Source organism: Corythoichthys intestinalis, chromosome 11 (assembly GCF_030265065.1).
Source record: "Corythoichthys intestinalis isolate RoL2023-P3 chromosome 11, ASM3026506v1, whole genome shotgun sequence".
NCBI lineage: Eukaryota > Metazoa > Chordata > Actinopteri > Syngnathiformes > Syngnathidae > Corythoichthys > Corythoichthys intestinalis.
Window position 1 is genome coordinate 37973391 of NC_080405.1, and position 23075 is coordinate 37996465.

The following is a 23075-nucleotide window of genomic DNA, read 5'->3' on the forward strand; positions in this document are numbered from 1 at the left end:
ACCTGTAGAGAGGATGTGAGATGCTTTTTGCATAACTTGCAACAACACTAGAATAGAAAGAAACGAGTGCAAGTGATTACTCGTTTTTATTGACCAATTCCTTTTTAACATTCATTTCCCTCAGTTTTCATAATATGCAAATAGGCAACATGTGAAAGAATGTGAAACACTGCAGCTTAGAAAAGTGGATGAAAGAGAAATGGATCAAGTCTTCTATTGCGAATAAAGATACAAAATGTTTGGGGAATATTTTTCCTGCTGCCAAGTCAACTTCTGCTTTTAAATTAAAAGAACTACCATAGGGCACAGCCAACATTTCAAAGTGGTTCTCATCTCTGAGAGGCATATGAGGTTACATTCTGCAAGTGTTTTACAATAGAAAGGGCTTAAAAAAAAAAGTGCATTTCAAATCTTGGCAGAGGCATGCTTTCTAATTGACCCAAATAATTTAAAAGGGTAGGTAATGATTAACTTAGTATTTTCTTCAATGATGATAAACCTACAATAATTATAGAACAGTCCTTCATGGTCCTCACCAAAGTAAGATTCCATTAAAAATAGGCATCAAAAAGCGAGGGAGGGTTCGAAACTGTAATCAGAGTTTTCTGAAAAACGGGATACAAACATCCGGTGTGGAGTGTGGTTTAAGTGAAAAGGCAAAGTTAGTGCGAGCGAGTCCCTCTAACGGACGAGAGGGGTCTGTTTGAGAGAGATGAGCACGGAGCGCATTCTGGACACGTCCTTGGCCTGCTTGTTGGTTTTGGGGTTGAAGTCGCACAGATAGGCGACGCGTTCCCACGACGACACGGGGCCGTCACCATCGTTCTCCGCCAGGAAGGCTTCTTCTGACGCTCTGTGGATGGGAGAGAAACATGAGTCAAGACATGAGATTGAAATCTGTCATCCCTAAATCTTGAAACAAGAATTTAAAGTTCTTCTAAATGGAACAAATTACAGTTGACGTGTAATGCATTTATTGTCATTCTACTAGACTAACGGTGTATCTGATTAAATAGAACCAGATTTGACATCAAGTGAAATTTAGTGTCGGGGGATACGTTTGTTGAAAGAGAAAGGTGGCAATCCAACATTAAAAAGCATAAGAGTTCTAAACCTACACAAAGCCTATTAGCTCAGAGTTGGGCTGTTTGTAGAAAGCCTTGTCAGCAATCCTTAGTCGACAGGCAAGGCCAAGTGAGCAGTAAAGAGAAAGACAGGAAAAGAGTCAGTGTCACACAACAGGCAAACACACTCTCTACCACTACAAAAAGATGGTCTAGCAACCCACAATGAATTAGTGAAAAGAGAAAAGTGGGGAAAAGGGGAGACATGCGTGCAAAGTGATACCGTGTGAGACTTGGGCAGAGTCTGTAGGAAAGTGTACAAGGAGGACAGATTAACTTCACATTAAGCAAAAACAAGGACCACAATGTGACAAGATGCCTCTAGATGAGAGATAAAAAAAAGATCAGAACCAACATTTTTCCCCTAATTTAAGATTTATTATATGAATTTTTGTTTACATGCCAAATGGTGGACAAGTCAAACTACTAACCTATTGTTGGCCTTGTGCTTCTCCATCTGCTCGGTCTGGTGCACGTGCCAATCTTCCAGCTCCTTTTTGGCCTTCTCTCGCCATTCCGCCTCTGCCGCCTTGGATGCTGAGTCTTGTTTAGGGTTTAAAAACAATGCTATTTAGAAAAAAATGACTTCTAGATTATGACCGGGCAGCAGAAGCATGCCATGTTGACTCACCTAAAGCCTCGAGACGAGCTTTCTGTTCCTCTCTCCACTTACGTAGACTTTCTGGCTCTTGCCTTTGAATGTCTACCTGTGCGATGGCAGCATAGTTGTCTGTTGGACCATTGGACTCCTTTTCGAGGACAAAAGGGTAGTCAAGACATATACTAAAACGAGTCCAGTTGCGTACAAATGCATGCACCCATCGTTATTGTGACTCACCTGAAACACATCCCCATTCATTGCGGGAGGCTCCTCTCCAAAAGGGTCTAGCATCATTACAAAATAAAACGAAATATATACATGAATATACACCAATGGATTGTCTTGAATTTCACATGTATAGTGTTGGTCTGTGCACTTTACTGTGCCGTTTCTAAGAAGGCGAGCAAATATGCTGCAGCACCTGTTTAGCCTGCTAAAAGGACAACTTCCGGGTTGAAAAGTTAACCTTATAACACCCCTATTACTCATATGCTGACATTCTTAAGATGGTCTCGATTATAAAGTAACACAACGTGTGCATGACTATAAAACCTGCTAAAGAGTTGCTTGAGAATAGGGCATCACCATTTAGTATTTATGCTAATATGATGAATTGGCTAAAAGTACTAGAAATAGCTTCATACTGTGAATCAACGTGGTAGTAGTTGACGTAATTAGTACGTCTGTTCACCGATTAGTTGAACAAGTTGGTAATTATTAGCCAAACCACAGGTTGTACGTGGTTAGCACGCACAGCTAATGTTAGCGCAGTTAGCTTTCATTAGCTTAGCTATTGGAAACTTGCCGTAGTTTGTAGTCGGCAGCTCCTGGGGCTCTAGGCTGTTCGCGTCGTCCAACGCCCCAAAGCCTTCATCGTCGTTCTCTATCCCCGCTATTTCACTCTCTTGCTGGGCTAGGAACGCGGCGGCTGGGTCCTCTTCTGTCGGGTGTGCTCCGTTGTCAGCCATCTTTCAGCAAAGTGGTGACAAGTTTAACTAAGCGCAGTTTGTGCAAACAAACCCTTGTTTAATCGCTAAAAGATCAACACCTGAATAAATGGAAATGTTTAAATTATAACCGCACAAATAACGCCAAAGAAGGCTGGTGGGAAAAGATCCAGTCGGATAAAACAAGCTCCGAGTTCAAGCCCTTGCTGATGATTCAAGATTTCTCCACTTGATTGTATCATTGATGATGGAAACCGCCGACAGTGACCACAGGGTACCACATTTTCTTGATGTTTGGCGTCATCTGCTGGTCATAACGGGTGCTGCATCCCACGTAATTTAGAGCTCCTTTTTGCGTTGTACTTTACGTTGTCAGCGCGTGAATAACCTCTTTAAGAAGGTCATCTTCTAAGGAAGGAATTATTGCGAAGCGCTGCCACTTTGATTCTTACTTCTGAAAACAATAATCGCTACCAGTACCTCCCAGTTCAAACGGATTGGACGTCTGCCGCCGTCAATGCTGCCGAAAAATCAGCATTCACTGCCAGTCCTGCGGTTCAAATTGATTATTTGGAAGTCTTATCGCCGTCAATTGCACCCAGTGATTTAATGTTTAATTATTTTGATACAAATCTTTTGTGTAAATCTAAACATTTAACGCTTAATGCACGAGTCACCCCCTCTTATCACATTAATATAGGACAGTATGGGATCAATAGGACAATATAGGACCAATTGCTGCCCACGGAACAATATTTTGCAGCCCCCATTGACATCCAATTGTAGAACTGTATTGGGGTTGCCTGCACGTATTTTGTGATGGCAATAAAGCAACATGTATAAATAAAATGAATTAGCTAAAGGACTTATATATATATAAAAAAAGGAGGAAAAAAAACAAAACAAAAAAAACCACACAAATTAGGAAAAAGTCCTGAGTAATAAAAAAATAAATAAACAACTCTGAATAAGATAATTAATAAATAAAAAAATACTTACTAAAAAATACAAGAATAAATACGTAAAATGGCAGCGAATGATCCATGCCAACCTTCCCAGTCAAAGTGGATTGGCTGTCTAGCGCTGTCAGTGGCACTGAAACATGAGTTTTCACAGCCAGTCCTCCCAGTTTAAATGAATTGGAGGTCCATCGTTGTCAATTGCAGTCAATAAGTTTATCGTTGTTTTAATATATTTCTTTAGGAAGACAGTGGCGCCACCAGGGGGTGGCCACGGCTACCCCTATAAATTGGTTGGCCACCCCACTGGCCACTCCGCTTGCCAGTATATCGTTAGATTGTTGTAGCATCAGTTATGCATTTCATCCCAAATGAATGCATTTATTTTGTTTTGTTAAATGTAGGGTTGTCAAATTTATCGCGTTAACGGGCGGTAATAAATTTTTTAAAAATAATCATGTGAAAATATTTATCGCAGTTAACGCATTCGCAGTACGACTCATTCACGCATTGCTGCAAACAGCCTACAATGGCGCCGTTTTACTTCTATACAGAGATAAGAGGCAGTGTCAAGTGAGTGGAGTAGATAAAAGCATTCATTGGGGCCGCGCTTTTAATTGGCAAAAGCTTTGTCATCTCTCCCACAGCAACTATAAATATTGTGGGAAGCGACGTGGGGAAGAATGACAGGAGTGGTTGCACCACCTCCCATCATGCATTTGGGCAGAACAGTTAACTCGCTACATTATCATTTACTGAAAGCTCAACAAATACACTAGATGGCAATATTTAGTCACAATATACAAACTCCCATTTTTCCTTTAATAATTACAAGTCTTTCTATCCGTGGATCCCTTTCACAAAAAGAATGTTAATAATGTTAACGCCATCTTGTGGATTTATTGTTATATTAAACAAATACAGTACTTATGTACCATATGTTGAATGTACATATCCGCCTTGTGTCTTATCTTTCCATTCCAACAATAATTTACAGAAAAATATGGCCTATTTTAGAGATGGTTTGAATTGCGATTAATTACGATTAATTCAATTTTAAGCTGTGATTAACTCGATTAAAAATTTTAATCGTTTGACAGCCCTAGTTTAATGTACACCTTATGCCTAATATATACATAACACAATAAAACAGAATTGTTGTGGAACTCAAAATGTTGACTGGACAGTTACGGACTATGCACATTAAATCATTAGTAACATCAAATATTACACAATACACCAAAGTATATCAGTAGCCGTGTCCTTAAGTCTTTCTGATAGTTTTCCCCTGACCTTTTTACTGCAATAATATAATAAAAACCTGAAATTATGGCTTTAGTTTTGGCCACCCCAAAATTTTAAGTGGCCCCATCTGGCCACCCCTATGAAAAATTTCTGGAGGCGCCACTGTAGGAAGAAATACATCCATAAATAGTATAATCAATCAAATGTTCATAAAACCAACAAAATAAATACACCAGTAACACTCTCCAACAACATTAGATGGGCAGTTTCCATTGCAAAGCTCCAGTGGTGGATGAAGTATGTACTCACTTTTTAAAAATTTATTATTATTATTTTTTAACTTAAGTATAAGTACACATACAGGTGCAAAAATTACAAAAGTACAATTCTCTAAGAAAAAATTACTCAAGTTAAAGTACAACAGGACTTGCTTTAAAATTTACAAGTAAAAAGTATTTTCTCATGATGCAAAATCGTAATATATGTCTCCATCCATCCATCCATCCATCCATCCATCCATCCATCCATCCATCCATCCATCCATCCATCCATCCATCCATCCATCCATCCATCCATCCATCCATCCATCCATCCATCCATCCATCCATCCATCCAAGTCAATATTAAAAAAAAGAACCAGAAAATTCATTAACTGCTCAATTTTATTTAAAACTGTGCAGAACGGAAACAAACAAGCAATGAAATTGACTGCACTATAAACGGAAGTTTAGCAAGCTAAAAAACTAAAAAAAAATTAGCTTAATGGTGGACTGCAAGCAACTATCAGGAGCATACTGCTCCCTACTGTACAAGAGTGTGGTGGTTTTTAATGGTCAATATCTTGTTCACCTCCCTAATCACGTTTGTGCTCAGTTACGGTATAGTTGCACGGGGCTTATCGATTGCGACGGAGGCATGAAAACGAAACTATCAATTCACAATGAGGCAAAAAAGGAAAACAAACAAAAGTAACAATCAACGCATGCCACAATTTGAAAAGTGGTGTAGCAGAAAGTACATATATTTGCTGTAAAATGTAGTAAAGTAAAAAGTACTTCATAGTTGTATTCAAGTAAAGTACAGATACACAAAAATGTACCTAAGTACAGTAACAAGTACTTTTACTTCGTTACATTCCACCACTCCAAAGCCCCCATCCAATGATTATTTTTCAGTTTCATAGTATTGAACTTATTGCAGGACATTGTACAACGATAGACTTTAAAGGGTTAATGTACTAAAAGTGCTATTAGAGGATCCTAGATGGTGCTGTTTCATTTAGAACTCTTCGGTTGAACACTTTGTTCTGAATCACTAAACACTTATCTAGTGTGATTTAATCACCGGCCATAAACAGTCGACTAGACCAGCCTCTTCGTGTCCCACCCGGAGAGCAAGGCTCGGCAGCGGGCCATGTGACCTCTGACGTCTCGGTGTAGTAAAAAGACGTCTCGGCAGCCAATGGGACTTCCACGGCGGCTTCCACCGCATCCGCCTAGAGGAAGTTCGACCGACACTCTGGCAACTTTTCAGGGCGCTATCCGGTCGTCTGCTGCTGGTGAAAACCGAGAGGAATTCGAGGTAAATCAGTCAAACCTACGAAATTCATGTTTTCTCATCTGTCGTGTAACTTACGAGCGCTTCGATACTCAGTTTTGTAGTTTTGGGTTGGTTCTATGCTTGGCGACTTAAAGTGACTATAAGTTTTTGACTTTTATAAAGACTACTTACAACAAGACTGGTTTTACTTCAGCTTTGGGTAAATGCTGACTTGGAAAAGTGCTAGTGAGAAGATACAAAGTTCACATTTGAATAAAAAGTTATTTTCGAAGTTGCAGTACTAATACTACAAAAAATGAACCTAAATGTATTTCCTATACAATAAGAAAACAAAGATGTTTTCGAGGTAAAAGTTGAAGCTTTTTGAGAATAATATTGTTTTTTTGTTTGTTTTGTTTTTTTTTTAGAAAAAAATTTTTGAGACTGAAATCATAATACTGCAAAAAATGAGGTGATGGAAGAATATACGTTATTTTAGTACTCCTTTACTGCATCTATTATTACTACTTTATGCTATGGTGTCTTTTAGAGAACTTTTGTACTCAATCAAGTACAGTGATCCCTCGTTTTTCACGGTTGATGGGGACCAGAACCCGCCGCGATAAGTGAAGAAAAAACAAACCACGAAGTAGCAACCCCCCCAATTTTTTATTTTTATTTTTGGAAGTTTTTTTTTGTGTTCAATGTATATATTCAGATTTAGCATTGGAAATCACTTTTTTCCCCTAAAGTATAATAAAAAAATATATACATGTATAGCCTATACATACAGTATATATATTATTTCTCAATAGATTGTATTGATGTAATAATTATGATTAGTTTTAAACATGTTACTGTCCCACCGAATTATTTTCAAACTAGAATAAAGTACTGTACTGTACTGTAGTAGAAAAATGCTTGGCTTTATTAAATGCTTCTGTTACCTCCCTTGGCTGTGACTCTTGGAGTGACATACGGAAATTACAAACTGCTCAGGATCACTTTTAACATGTGGCATTCATTGCCGCGAACACAACACGTCCGCTCGCCACACACACTGATTCCAGCGCGCGCTTTCTCACCCCCCCCCCCCCCCCCGCCTTCGCAATGCACGCACAGAGCTTTTCTGTTCCAAGGCAGTACTTCATTGAGTGAATCTACTCAAATCCTCTCACTTACACACAATAAGTTGCCACAGCAACTGTTGAACAAGTTAAATGATGATTGACGCATGCGGCGCTTTTGAAGCCCGTGACTCTGGCAAGATCAAACACAAACATCTGTCAACATCATTAACTTAAATCAGCAACTCCTGTGCACGTGCACTGCCTTTCTGGGGAACAAAGTGCAGGGAGAGGGAGGGCTGGAGGGAGCGAGAGTGAGACTAAACGATCGGCTCGGGACAGCTCATCTGTATATATATATATATATTTGATTGAAAAGAAATCTGCGATGGACTGAGAGCACGACGTTTGAAGCGCGAAGTAGCGAGGGATAACTGTATATCCTTACTATTGTACACATAAAAAACCCATTTACGTTGCATTCAGAGACAACTTAATCAGTGCTATTGTCGGTGACAGACGTTTGTTACCAACCCTCCCAGTTAAAATGGATTCAATGTTGCCGTGAGTGGCACCGAAACATGATCATTCACTGCCAGTCCTTCCAGTTACAGAGGACTGGGTGTCTAATTCTGTCAACAGTAACTAATGAGTTTACCGTAGGAGGCGTGATACTGTGTAACATCTTTATTATTGACAGATATTGTAAGCACATCATATCTTGATTGTAAACAGCAAACACTAAAAAGCTACCTTACTAAAAACATACAATTTGTATGAATTGGCTATTTTGCTTCATCATCTGTGTTCTTTGTCCAAGCGTTTTTAATAATTGTGTAGCTATGATAATCAGAATATTAATCTGAAGAAGATGTGGTTAGGCCCATAAACCTTGTTGCAAGTTTCGGCCCCTAGCATTAAAGCATTATATAATAAGAGATTATGTTGGTAGCCAGACCCTTCAAGTGTTGGCAAGTGACTGTCAGCTTGCAACTGCTTGTCACAAGTGAAGGTTGATGAGAAAATCGGATTATATGTTGGCCAAACTTTGGAGACAGTAGTCCTAAACTATAACTTTATTTTTGTGACTTATTCTAAATAATTATACAGCAGCTATAGTATTTGTTCTTTAACTTTTAAAAGGAAAATACTTCGGAGTCCTGTCACGGACAGTTGCGTTGGCATAGTAGTAGGATGACTTTATTTGAGATCTAGCTGACCAGAAAGACAACTATTCATTCATCAGTATGTTGTTTATTATTGTGTCAGCACATTCGCTAGCTACATTTTTTAAAGAAAAGACTATTTTAATTGACAATGCTTGAGAATTATTGTTCTGCATCGTACTGAGAGCTGTTTAAAATGTAACAGTCACTTTATTTAGCTACAGACGTATAACACAGTGGTTTGTTATATTTTTGATGTGGAAATTCTTACTCAGATACCGAGAGAACAAAGTGCTGGTGGAACATATGTTTATTAAGGGCTGGAGAGGCCTAAATTTGACTAAATGGGTGATGAAAGGGTCATGAAAGCTATGCAATTACGGTAATGAAGGACATTTACCAAAGCTGGCTTAAAATAGCAGGATGCTTAAATGAGTCGCTATAAATTTTTTCATCAACAGTTTGAGCTCCCTAATATTTAATTTATAGTAAAATATCTAATGAATTAATTAGGGCTCCAGCTATCGATTATTTTAGTAGTCGATTAATCGATGAACCATTAGTTCGAATAATCGAGTAATCGGATAAGGAACATGAAAAATTAAATTACCTGAGCTGAGCCTCAAACGGTATAATAAATGAGGATCTATGTACAACAAAAGAACAATTGGCTAACTTACATAGCAAAAGTCCACTAGTTTAAATGCTATAAACGCTTTTTTTACAGTGCTCTTAACAAATGGTTCAGAGACATATTCCCACAAAAACAGGCTAAATATACCTATAAACTAAATTACGAATGTATTTAAAAAAAAACAAAACAAAAAAAACATTAGCTCAAACAAAAACTTAGCTTATGTTGGTCTTAACAGGGAGCACTTGGATTCAGCCATGTGAAATGAGGCAGACTAGAAGGCAGTGTATCCATCCAAATCAATAAAACTAAATGCAAACACTTTCAAAATAAACCATTACAACGCCACTTAAATTAAACGAATACTCGAAGCAGAAAAATTTAATTTGAATCTTTTTTTGTAATCGAATACTCGAGTTAATCGATTAATCGTTGCAGCACTAGAATTAATGTCTAAAAAATGTAATATTACACATTGTAGTAAGGATCACCTAGTGGTGGAGAAGTAGGTGTATATAAAAACATAAACTATTAACAATATCAAAAAAAGCCAAATACCCTGTTGCTATCATTTGTCTTGCCTTCTTTGTGGTGCATTATGGGTCAAAATTACTTTATAGAAAAATACATGATGGGGCCCTGCGTGGACGCTAGAGTTTCCTTGAATATTATTTTATACAAATCTACTAAATTAAATACTTCTTAACAAATGTATATTTTATGGAATAATCGAATGTTTATGATGCTGTATTGAGGTGAAAATATCAAAGGTTTTCATGGACGCATTATGCTAATGAATTTATGACTCTAAAATCAGTTAAAAAACATACAAAATAGTATTTTGGTAGAAAATGGTGGACTGGGCCACATAATTGAAATGACCATCTTTCAAATAAAAAAGAACTATTTCAGCCCTTCATGACTATAAATAATTCCAATTATTGTAGCACAGAGGTAAAAAGGTCCGGCTCACAGTTTTAAGTTTTTAATTCCCAAAACATGAACATCATGTTCACAATGCAGGCTGAATTGGCCCAAAGGCTACTTTCGTATGTGGATTTCAATCTACTGTATTTTCTGCACTATGATGCGCACCTAAACGCTTACAATTTTTAAAAGCAGACAGTGCGCCTTATAATCCAATGCGCCTTGTTGATGTTGGAACAATGTTGGACCCCAAAACAGACAACAAGAGAGGCATTCAATAGGTTTATTGTATGGAAACAAACACGCAATCGCTAAAAAGACATTACATAAAGGGGCTGTGACAACTGGTTGACGGAGATCACTAGAACTAACCCGTGCGTAAACCAAGGTGACAAAAGTAACACAAATACACTCAAATACCTGCACGTGGTAGAGGATTCCAAACGAGGCAAACAAACCAAGGCAGGGGCGAAACTAGCCAAATGCGAATAACAAGTACAAGTAACGAGTACAAAACATCCGATGGTGACCAGCAAGGCAGTTTCTCAGCAACCTTTGCTTGGGTGACCTGCATTTAAATACGCTGCTGATGAAAAGTGGATGCACCTGCGTCCAGGGAACACCGCCCACACTCTGTAATGAGACCAATAACCATCAGCCAAACGTGACAGTGACATTCCCTTTTACGCAGCACCATCTAGTGTATGTATAATGCAGTACTTCTCAAATGGTGGGGCGCGCCCCCCCAGGGGGGCGCAGAGCGATGCCAGGGGGGGCGCGAGTGACCTCGGGGAACATGCTTTTTTTTTTTTTTTTTTTTTGCCGTACTAGAATAAAGTGTACTTGCACATCCACTCCGTGGGTGGCAGTGGCGCTCTCATTTTCAAAGTGCGTGCAGTATTTTTGAAGTAAGCAAGAGCACACGGAAGAGACTCATGCAGAGCTGGACTCACGCAGCGACCCACTGTCTTTCTCACGTGTCCGGCCGAGAAGTGCCGTTTTCGGCTTGGGATCGTCACGACCACCGCCCTCACCTACGGTTCTCCCTCGGCCGCCGAGAATGCGCTTTTTTCGGGCCGTTTGCCTTTGACTTTTAATATAGTGGGAAATGAGGAAAGACCACTGTTTACTGAGTCTAAAAATGATTATAGCGGAGAAGCCAAATCAGTTAAGACGCCACTTAAAGACATTAGACCTCAATCTCATTGATAAGTCGCTTGATTGTTTTTCAGCGAAAATGTGCCGAATATTGCCAATTGTCACAATCGTCCCGCTTTGTCAGTGTTATATCAGTAAACCAGTGAGCACTGTGGTGAATCAGCGAAAATAAAAACTTTCCTTCTGTCCAGAGACCTTCCCCCCCCCCTTCTATTCAGTTTTGTTGTTTTTTCGGTCAAATTTTTTGGCATGTTGTCCTGAAGAGTAAATGTTTCTAATCAATTTGAATGTGTTATTATTTACTGATTTTATTACATTTTATTTTTCAGTATCAAATGGTCAAAAATGTACCTTGAGTGTATTTTTACAGTTTGGATGTGACTTTTTTTTTTTTTTTTTTAACTTCAGGCAAATTGATGCGCATTAAGTCTTTTCTGTTACAAGCAACACAATGTTAAAAAAGTTATACTTTATTATAAGTTGATCTATGTTACTTTTTTTCTTTAATAGAAAAAAAGGACACAATGTTAGGCTGAGGCGTACTTATAATAGTAATATAGACGAATGATACTATTTACAGTGGCGGCAGAGAGTTGGGGGGGGGCGCGAAACATTTACGTCTTCCTTGGGGGGGCGTAACAGAAAATAATTGAGAAGCACTGGTATAATGCAACACCTACAACCAATTACTACCACTACTACTGTGCCTTATAATGCAGTTCACCCTATATATGAAAACAGTTTTAAAATAGGTCATTCATTGATAGTCTGCCTTTTACTCCGATGTGCCTTATAGTGCGGAAAATACAGTAGTATGGGCTACATTTTTTGGAATGTGGTGTGCTGCCTTGTGACGTATTTGTCTACCTTTGCGTTTGAGGGCCACTTTTCCCAGTGCATTGGACATGACTGGACATGTGCCGATTACCAGTTTCAACTGCAAAAATTTTCGTCATACCGTCCCTAAGGTATTAGCTATTTTTTATGTCCCAAAAATGCATGACTCAACCCTCCCCCACTGGTTGTTGCTCAGTGTCAGTGAGTCAGCTGTGCTACATGATGGCTGGAGGAGGTGAAACTCCTGTACTTTTTCCCCCCATCAAAGAAAGCTAAATCGCCGGTATGGGAATACTTCAGTTACAGAAAAGGTACAGACGGCTGCGGCTTAGAGGAGGAAGGCCAACCGACATGTAAAACATGTTTGTGGAGGGTGGCTGCCGAGGAGACAATACTTCCAGTATGATTTCGCATTTATACAAAATTAGATATTAGTAAACACTGTCATGAATGTTTCCCACCAGCTACAAGAGTTAACTCCAGTGTGTTTAGTGTGTCTAGCGATGGTAAAACGTGGTGGGTTTTTTTCTCAGACAACTGTCTATGTTGAAAAAGAGCGTGTGTGTGTACATTGTAAACATGATACAAGTCATACACACGTGCTTTTTATGGAAAATAATTACTTACCATATTTTTCAGACTATAAGTTGCAGTTTTTTTCATAGTTTGGCTGCGGGTGCGACTTATACTCTGGAGCGACTTATGTGTGAAAATATTAACACATTATTATACCATTTTACATGTTATTTTGGTGTTTTGGAGTGACACTGATGGTTTGGTAAACTTGTTAGCATGTTCTTTATGCTATAGTTATCTCAATAACTCTTAATAACTATGTTACGTTAACATACCGACCACGTTTGCATTTCGTTGTTCATGCATCATGTAACATTATCGTATTGTACACTTATTCAGCATGTTGTTCTCTATTGTATTTTTATTTTAAATTGCCTTTCGAGATGACATATCTGTTCAACGTGTTGTATTTTATCAAGTAAATTTCCCTCCAAAATGCTACTTATACTCGAGTGCGACTTAAATATGTTTTTTTCCTCTTCATTGGGCATTTTATAGCTGGTGCGACTTATACTCAGGTGCTACTTATAGTCCAAAAAATACGGTATGTTCCAATTTGCTAATATGATTCGAAAAATAAAAATCCTGTTCAATGGACATTTTAAATTTTTTTATTTTATTTTTTTAAGGTCATCTTACCGTCAGAATATCATACCGGTATATGCCAAGTTGTGACATGTCATATTATTGCTCTTATACGCAAGCGTGACACTTCTTGGGTCGCTGTTAAAAGTGGCAGTCTGAACAGTCATACAAAAAGATCAGCTCTGACAAAAAAATTGGATTTGATGGTCGTATATGGACAAAGAACGTGTGAACGTAGCCTTAGATAAAGCACCTGTTGTTATTCTTTTTTTCCTTGAGGCTTGAAAAACGAAGCGCCTTTATTAATTCAAGTGACATTTATTAGAGCCTTGGCCACTATCTAGGGAGTTATAGTATTAAAGTTGGCCCTCAATGTGTTGTGGGGAAGTTCTACAGCAGTGCAGATTTCAACCACAATAATAAAAAATAATAATACCTCTCATGGTACCTAATTTTTGTGGTTGTTAATTGTAGAAAATGGCAAAAAGAGTTGTGTTAAATATTCATATTTCCCCTCAGGGTTTAGTTTATGATTCCTCTCCAAGTGAGTCCATCTGTTGCTCTAAGGGCTTGATGTCATGTCATAATTGCCGGTTTGGTCGCACTATAAGCCTGATGTCGTACAGAAGGAATGTTATGTTCCCTTGCCCTCTCTTCACTTGTGGGCCTTTGGCTGCTCCACAAGCACACAGACAGTCCAAAAGAAAAAAAAAAACTCAATTCAACTTAACACTCATCCTTTAGAATGTCGGGGCAGTTGACGTCGTCCTCTCAACACCCTACCTCCCGCCTCCCTGTGACTCATGTGGGTGTTGGGCTGAAATAGTTTGGTGTAGTTTTACATTCCTTATATAGCCTCTGAAGAGTGAGTTGCAGCTACAAAGTTTAGGGGGTAGGCTTTGCCAGCAAGAGTGAGGCTCTGCTCGCTTGCTCGAGCTTTTGCGATTCTCTAGCTTTCTCCCAGTTTCGGGCTACGGGCCGGCCCTTGAGGACAAGGTAGGTCTCGTAGTGGCGTTTAAACGCGGTAACGACGAGCAAGTACAGAGACGAGTTCGGTTAGTCGCACAGCTGTAACCCTGCGGCAAGTGACGAAGCTCTTCTTCTCGAGTTGCGCTCTCAAAATTGTGTTAGTTATTTAGGAGCATGTCAGCCCATGTCAGGGACTAGTTTGAACACAGCTGTCCTTGTCTAATAAGAGCGAGATGGATTATGTGAACCATTTGAAAATGTCAAAAGGAGTTTTCATTTTGCAAGCGGGCCAGTGTTTCATGATTACATGGATTATTACACGGGTTATCTTGCAATGAAGTGTGTTGCCTCTACTCCATGTTATATTGAAATCGGAGCTTATTGTTAAATGTCACCGGTGTTCTGCTTTTGCAGTAGATTTATGATGCCAGGGTGTCTGGTACTGATTTGTAATATTACACTCAATATATGAAATATGAATTCTCACCTTAGATCCTGGCATAAGTGTTAGCCAGTAAATGCTGGTTCTAATATTAAGTATGCTATGTAAACAGCTAAGGCCACAGTGTTAAATTCTGCAATATGATGCATTAAATGCAATTCTGTTAAGAACATATTATAGCTCCTAAGATATATAATAAATTAGGGATAGTAATAATTGACTCACAAATTGTGTAAAATATGATTGTGGATTAAGCCTGTCGCGATATGCAATAAGTCGAATTATCGCACGGTAAATAAAAATGAAGGCGGTAATATTCCTGGCTGCGATTTATCGCCGCGTGCATGATTACATTTGTGCGTACTTGTGTTCCGTGTGCTGCGTGCACTCGGCACACATGCGTGTTGGTAAATGGTGTTATACTTATATAGCGCTTTTCCACCTTTCAAGGCGCTCTACACTATCTCACTATTCACCTACTGGTGACGCAGCACCAGGAGCAACATGGGGTTCAATATCTTGCTCAAGGATACTTAGGCAAGTTCATCAGGGCGAAGAATCGAACCCACAACCTCTGGGTTGGGGGACAACTACTCTACCACTGAGCCACGCCACCCCATTGATTGCATATGTGACTCCAGTAGCTTCCACAGATGTTTATTGGCCATCAACACGCCGTAGAATTAAAGTTTAGACATACAAAATAAGGAAACACATCAATATTAAACATTGGTAAACGTTAGCATTGTCACATTGAAGCTAATGGGAAAAAACTGTACTAACCATTTTAGCCTGCTATAAAACATTGGCGTTTTTCTCCACAACGCAAAATTGCGGTTAAAATGTGACACATCAAATGTGAAAAATCGCTGGATTACAGCATTTGCAAACGATGCGAAAAAAAAAAAGAAGAAAAAAACAATTACTGACGCCTCATGCATTACAAATAGCGAAGTGTATTTTGTTTTTGTTTTTACTGAGTGTAACGCTTATGGTTAATGGCTTAGCAAACGTACTTCCGGAGAACATTTTAAAATAAAAGCACGTCCTGTTCAAATATCTGGAGGCAATTTCACATACTTCAGATTTAACACTAAGAATAGATTTAAAATGACACCCATTATGAAAAATCTGATTGGCAATGATAATGGTTAATAATTTGGCTTCAAATTTGTTAATATGCACACTTTGCAGGACAGGATGACAGTGATTTTGGATCAAATCAACACTTTTAATGGGCTCTTATTGGCAGAAAACAAAAATGTCATTGGGTTTCTCACCCATTTCATATTCTGCACTTAACTAGCTTTAAAATCACTTATTATGCACTGTTTTTTTTCATATTCATAATTTTTAATATAGTTTTTGGGTTTGATTTAAGAACCATTTATTGCATTTGAATAGGTGATTTATTAAGATGTATTGTTACTATATTCGTGGTTGAATTGGTTTAAAAACAATGGCAATAATATCGCATATCGGCAATAATTTATAAGGCAATATATCGCCTACTAAAATTTGTGATTGCGACAGGCCTATTGTGGATTAATCATGACTCCAGAAGTTAGCTTAGTTTGAGCATGGGCTGACACGACTGCAGAATGCTTAGCCTTGTAGACATTTCCAAGGAATTAATATTTTCTTCTCGTCTTTCTTAAAGGCTATGAACGTGTACTCTGTAACCCTCAGCGGCCCAGCGCCATGGGGCTTCAGGCTGCAGGGTGGCAAAGACTTCAGTATGCCCCTCACTGTGTCCAGGGTAAGACTTATCAATTTGAGATTTTGTTTTGTTATTGGTGTTTCATGTGGGGTTTTAGAAAACCAGAAAATCACATTGTTTGATTTTTAAGAATTTATTTGCAAATCATGGTGGAAAATAAGTATTTGGTCAATACCAAAAGTTCATCTCAATACTTTGTTATGTACCCTTTGTTGGCAATAACGGAGGCCAAACATTTTCACAAGCTTTTCACACACTGTTGCTGGTATTTTGGCCCATTCCTCCATGCAGATCTCCTCTAGAGCAGTGATGTTTTGGGGCTGTCGTTGGGCAACACGGACTTTCAACTCCTTCCACAGATTTTCTATGGGGTTGAGATCTGGAGACTGGCTCGGCCACTCCAGGACCTTGAAATGCTTTTTACGAAGCCATTCCTTTGTTGCCCTGGCTGTGTGTTTGGGATCATTGTCATGCTGAAAGACCCAGCCACGTCTCATCTTCAATGCCCTTTTGATGAAAGGAGATTTTCACTCAAAATCTCCTGATACATGGCCCCATTCATTCTTTCCATTACGCAGATCAGTCGTCCTGGTCCTATTGCAGAAAAACAGCCCCAAAGCATGATGTTTCCACCCCCATGCTTCACAGTGGGTATGGTGTTCTTCGGATGCAATTCAGTATTCTTTCTCCTCCAAACACGAGAACCTGTGTTTCTACCAAAAAGTTCTATTTTGGTTTCATCTGACCATAACACATTTAAAATTTTATTTATTTATTTATTTTCCCTTCAGGCATGACAAATTCGGACAAACATACAGCATTTATATGTGTTTACAATTAATTCAACCCGAAAAGAAAAGGGCGGACGGGAGAAGCCCAAGCTTATTGAAACCCACCCCCATTCTCCCAGTCCTCTTCTGGATCATCCAAATGCTCTCTAGCGAACCGCAGACGGGCCTGGACGTGTACTGGCTTCAGCAGGGGGACACGTCTGGCAGTGCAGTATTTGAGTCCCTGGCGACGCATTGTGTTACTGATAGTAGCCTTTGTTACTGTGGTCCCAGCTCTCTGTAGGTCATTCATTAGGTCCCCCCCCGTGTGGTTCTGGGATTTTTACTCACCGTTCTTGCCAAGGGGTGAGATCTTGCATGGAGCCCCAGATCGAGGGAGATTATTGGTGGTCTTTTATGTCTTCCATTTTCTAACAATTGCTCCCACAGTGGATTTCTTTACACCAAGCGTTTTACCTATTGCAGATTGTCTTCCCAGCCTGGTGCAGGTCAACAATTTTGTCTCTGGTGTCCTTCGACAACTCTTTGGTCTTGGCCATAGTGGAGTTTGGAGTGTGTCTGACTGAGATTGTGGACAGGTGTCTTTAATACCGATAACAAGTTAAAACAGGTGCCATTAATACAGGTAACGAGTGGCGCCTCGTTAGACCTCGTTAGAGCTCGTTGGAAGAAGTTAGACCTCTTTGACAGCCAGAAATCTTGCCTGTTTGTAGGTGACCAAACACTTATTTTCCACTGTAATTTGGAAATAAATTATTTAAAAATCAAACAATGTGATTTTCAGTTTTTTTTTCCACATTCTGTCTCTCATGGTTGTGGTTTACCCATGTTGACAATTACAGGCCTCTCTAATCTTTTCAAGTAGGAGAACTTGCACAATTGGTGGTTGACTAAATACTTATTTGCCCCAATGTATATCACATCAGAGGGATTTATTTTCACAATTTCAAGTTTCTATGTCATCTAGTAGCCCCTTTAACACGTCCTGTAAAAAGCTATTTCATCTAAATGGAATGGAGGCTACATATCTACTGTGAGATCTAAGACTAAGGGTTTTGTCCATCACATTGCACAATCTGTTTACTTCTGTTAATAGTATGACCTTTGTGGAAGTTGGCGCTCTGTTGTGCAACATTCTATTGATAATTTGATGTACAATCAATGCTGAAACAACAAATCTTATGGTATCCTCAATTTTGTGCTGTAATCAGTTATGTTTAGTTATTCAACCTATGACCAAGAGCCGTTGAGTGTATCCTTTTGAGGACAAACAAACCACCAGGGCGGAAAAAATCAAGAAAAGTTTGCTACTGGTGACTGGAAGCCAGCCATGTAGTCGTAAATTGGTATACATTAAACAGTATGTACTCTCAAGTGTGTTCTATCTCGATCGAACCCAAATTTATCATTTCAACTGTTTACTCAAGTTCTTGTTAACACCGGCACTATGGCTGTATGCCAGATTCTATATTGACAAAAGAAGCATTTCTCATTTTTCACTTTTTATTCTCGCCTGTTGCAATAAAGAAGTAATGTAAGCAGTATGGTGAGTATGGACATGATTAAAATTAATTGTTCTGTTTTCGATCCCATTATGACCAGTTGACTTGAAGCTTGACATCTGATAATTTCTCGTCACCACAAGGTTCGGCTGAGCGATTTTAAGATGGAGATCGAAAAAGATTGAATTAAAAAAAAATCAAGTTGATCGGGGTGATGTGCTGTGGTATAATTATTCGTCCATTTGTATATGGCGGAAACACTCAGGTGACTTGAAGTTCCTCTCTGAGACCCCCAATTTGGCCAAATTTCAAAATTGTCCGATATGCATGTGTGATACATCATTGGAAAGCTTAAAATCTCAATTTTCTTGGGGAAGAAAAATTTTGAACAGTAGGGCATTTAAAAAAAAAAAATTAAACCGCAAACCCCTATCTGGGGGTGAGATCACGCAAGAGCAGAATTACAGACGCCATGACTTTAACAAGATATTATCGCGTACTTACCTTGTTTTGATCCAAAACTCAATGTAGCATGTATCACTAAGTGTCAAGATACAGCTGTGAATGGCCTCAGCTGCATTTTTGGGGGATTTTATGGGTGAAACATTGTAATATAACAAGGGTCGTGATGCAGAAATCGCAGACATCAAGGAGTGGTCGAGATTTTGTTTTTCATATATTTACCCTTCTAAACTTTTTTTTCAATTTTTCCTTGTTTGGATCGATTATTTATCTTCTAACATATATAAAAAATACAATTAAGTGATAGTTATGAGGTAGATACAGTATCTGTGACTTTTTAAAGACGCCATTTTTTTCGTTGTGACATAATTTGTTTAAAAGTTTAAAATATGTGAGGGAATAGTTTTTTAAAGTCTTTTTTTTTTAAACAAAATATTAGACATCAATTAATGATTCTAAGCTAAAAACGACAGACATTTTAATTAATAAGTATAACTGACTACCTTCGTTTTATGGCTGGGTTGAAACAAAAGCGGTTGCGCGACGTCTGTAAACGGGGATTTTCAGGGTAAAACGGACAAATTAAAAATAGTTCGGGGGCTTAATGCGCCATGAATCTGCTATGGCAGCATATAGGCATATTGTTCTATCAAACACAACAGTTTTTTTTGGGCTTAAAATACAGCAGTTTCTTTTAAAGAGGAGTGCAAGAGCTTTTTCAGTCTGGTCTGTGTTTTCCGCATATGCTGATGCACACTGACTAGTTTGACAGCTTTTGAGCAGTCTTTCAAAAAGTCCAATGTTAATGGTTTTTGCAGTATTTATTACAATCCAAACTACATTTAGTTTTTCAAACTGCCGCAAGCTTAATGCTAATGTTAAATAGAAGATATCATTCACTTTCTTACAAAACGCCTCAGAATGGATATTAACACACACAAATGCCTTGGTAACTTTTATAGACAAAAATATAATAACACTCACGGGCATATGGTATGTGCTTTGTACACGGCCAAAAACAAGTTACATCAGCATACACCGTATTGTTTGCGGGAAGTAGGGTATTCAGTGCTGCTAATTTTATGTCAATATTCACTTTAAAATGTTTAACTAATACAATTGATAAAACCAATAGAAAAAACAAGCAAAAATGCCGATATATAAAAAAAATCTTGACCTTTTTTTGGTCAGATCGCCCAGTCCTACCTCAAGGACATATTGTCATTTCTCTGGCACTTACTCCTGAGTGACTGGCTTGCAATACCCTATAACCTACGATTGAAGAGCACAGCAGCCGCTTTCCAGGCCTTATAAGTGCACAACGGCCTGCTTGCACTCCCAATTTCCTAGTGGTTGTCAGAAAGCCATATGCTTGTAAAGAGACACACACACACATACACACACCCACACAATGCAGTATTGCATGAGTCACACTATTTTGAAATTGGTTTGGATGCCTTTGAGGTGTAACATCATCATTCCCGTCATCAGTACACGTTCATATCTGCTTTGCATCGCGAACAAAAAAAACACAATGTTCTAGTGCTGTGCAACATGACGATACAGATCACCAAAACCAAACTTACTATCAGTGTTACGGCCTTAGAGGTTATTCAAGGCACAACATCGTTCTTGGATTTTAACAGCCATTTATTCAGACAACTGGTCTTCAGCTTGCCAGAATAATGATACCCAAACAATGCAGTCGGAGCTAGACAGATAAAACATACAGACCTACAGGGGTAGGACAAAATAATGGAAACACCGAACGTTTTGTCATCATAATCATTGAACATACCATTCTAATAAAGTTGAGCATCGCGTATGGCCAGCACAATCCCCAAACCTCAACATTATTGAGCATCTATGGTCAGTTTTAGAGATTCAATTTCGACATCGATTTCCACCGCTGTCGTCTCTAAAAGAGTTACAGGGTATTCTAACTGAAGAATCGCTTAAAATTCCTTTAGAAATGATTCACAAGTAGTATGAATCAATACCTCTGAAAATTGAGGCTGCAATTGCTGCAAAAGGCGGACCTACACCATATTAAATTAGTTTTGTTGATTTTTTTAAGGTGTTTCCATTATTTTGTCCAACCCCTGTACATTAGCCTATGAAAAAATAACATAATAATTGACAAACAAAATTCACATAAAACAACAAACTGTACTTCATTGGCCACATAGACTCCAAGAGAATAAAGACGAAGTTTCACAGCTTTTACAACTTAGATTCCACGTCCAGCTCTTGAGTTGCCACGACTTTACAAACATCCTAGTGTGTGACCTTAAACTTTAGTCCCTGGGGGTAATGCGAACATGTGGAACTTCAATATTTGCTCCCCCTTAGATATACACTATAATCGAATAAAAGAAAATATATTCATTACTGATTGAACTCTGTGACTTATGATATAAATCTGGATTTGATACATTTAAACCAGCGTAATTTTCAGACTATAAGACACTACTTTTTTCCCTCATTTTGAGTCCTGCGGCTTATTATTATTATTATTTTTTGGGTTAATAGGCAACACTATTTGACAGCTGTGTCATAACACTACCATAAGACCGTCATAATTATGACATGACACTATCATGGACATAAATGAATACTTATGACAGATGTCATTAAATGTCATCCGGCAAATTATGTCACTAACTCCATTTATGTTCAGCTCGGACATCATCTTTTACATCCATTCAAATGTGAGATCATTTAGCTGTCATAAGCATTCATTAATGCTCATGGCAGCGTCATGTCATAATTATGACGGCCTTATGGCAGTCTTATGGTGCCACTGTCAAATAAAGTGTTACTAAATACCTCAACTAGCAGTTAATGAAACAACTTCAACAGTAACTGAAGAAATAATTAGCACAGAACATGAATTTTGTTATTTACATCTGTAGCGCTGCAATGCATGCTAGGAGGCATGTTGGACGACTACAGTGATAACAGCAGGTGGCAGCAGAGATGACTGCCTCCCCCAAGGGAGCAGTGATGGCCAAATAAAGCTTCTTGAAGGAATGAAGCGTTGCAGGCAATTGGTTCAAAGCTTCATGGTTGTTCATTTGGTTTTATGACAGTCTTATGATGCCACTGTCAAATAAAGTGTTATCGGGGGAATATCTTTTGTTGTAAATATCCCATAATACAGTGAGGACATCTGCAGCTTATAGTCCAGTGCGGCTTATCTATGAACAAATGCCGTTTTCGTGTCAAATTTGGTGGGTTGCGGCTTATAGTCAGGTGCGCCTTATAGTCCGAAAATTACGGAAATTATTTAAATAATTCTAAACATTATAAACTAGTAGAGATGACTTGGATGGCAGCTACAATCAGCATAGAAAAGTAAGCCCTTTGCAAAAGCAGACAAATCCACCAGTACATCATTGTCATAATCATCATTTACTCGTGGTAAAGAATTAAAACTGTAACTAAACATAATAAATTACGAGATGTGTGAACACATAGCGACTACTACATTCTATACTCCCCCTATCCTAACCTATCATATCAAACCCTATCCAAATTTTTTACTGCGCATTTGACACCACTGGGCACTTTATTATCACACTCTGCAATATTTAATCTACCTTTTCAAATAATTTTTTATTTCTATTTGTGAGTTATTTATATCAAATAGGGCTTTTTTTTTCAATTAAAATATGATAACTTTGCATGATGGAGCTATCTCACTGTATCTTAATGTTACAATAACAATAAATTCTATTCTATTCTATTCTATTCTATTCTATTCTATTCTATTCTATTCTATTCTATTCTATTCTATTCTAACAAAAGCAATTAAACTGTAT

At 38.4% G+C, this 23075-nt stretch overlaps 2 protein-coding genes across 7 annotated transcripts in view; one reads left to right on the forward strand and one right to left on the reverse strand.

Annotated features, from left to right (window-relative positions):
* Positions 1 to 70: 70 nt before the first annotated feature.
* Positions 71 to 2941, reverse strand: cltb (clathrin, light chain B). Of its 5 annotated transcripts, XM_057850105.1 has the most exons (8): positions 2774 to 2941; positions 2531 to 2693; positions 1963 to 2009; positions 1756 to 1873; positions 1556 to 1667; positions 1348 to 1368; positions 1119 to 1172; positions 71 to 853 (listed from the first exon to the last, which is right to left on the reverse strand). In XM_057850105.1, the coding sequence occupies exons 2-8, from the start codon at positions 2691 to 2693 to the stop codon at positions 682 to 684; spliced, it is 687 nt and encodes a 228-aa protein (XP_057706088.1). In that variant the 5' UTR covers positions 2774 to 2941; the 3' UTR covers positions 71 to 681. The 5 variants fall into 5 exon arrangements, with proteins under 5 accessions (XP_057706088.1, XP_057706087.1, XP_057706089.1 ...); XM_057850104.1 differs by having other exon boundaries at positions 2531 to 2937; XM_057850106.1 differs by lacking the exon at positions 1348 to 1368 and having other exon boundaries at positions 2531 to 2935.
* A 3295-nt stretch (positions 2942 to 6236) lies between these two features.
* The window catches only part of pdlim7 (PDZ and LIM domain 7), a 104405-nt gene continuing 87566 nt past the window's right edge, over positions 6237 to 23075 (forward strand). Inside the window, exons 1-2 of one of the 2 annotated variants that reach the window (XM_057851234.1) lie at positions 6237 to 6457; positions 16437 to 16535. In XM_057851234.1, coding sequence (XP_057707217.1) covers positions 6338 to 6457; positions 16437 to 16535 — 219 coding nt within the window. In that variant the 5' untranslated portion in view covers positions 6237 to 6337. Of the gene's footprint in view, positions 6458 to 14218; positions 14362 to 16436; positions 16536 to 23075 lie in introns of those variants that run through there. The other variant, XM_057851235.1, reaches the window with a different exon arrangement.

Bases quoted from the DNA above. Each gene is read 5' to 3' on its own strand.
- cltb (XM_057850105.1), bottom strand. From the start codon at position 2,693: ATGGCTGACAACGGAGCACACCCGACAGAAGAGGACCCAGCCGCCGCG. The intron at 1,874-1,962 runs GTGAGTCACAAT...GTCCTCGAAAAG, and splicing joins TGAATGGGGATGTGTTTCAG to GAGTCCAATGGTCCAACAGA. The intron at 854-1,118 runs GTAGGTTTAGAA...TCCCATCCACAG, and splicing joins TCTGAGCTAATAGGCTTTGT to AGCGTCAGAAGAAGCCTTCC.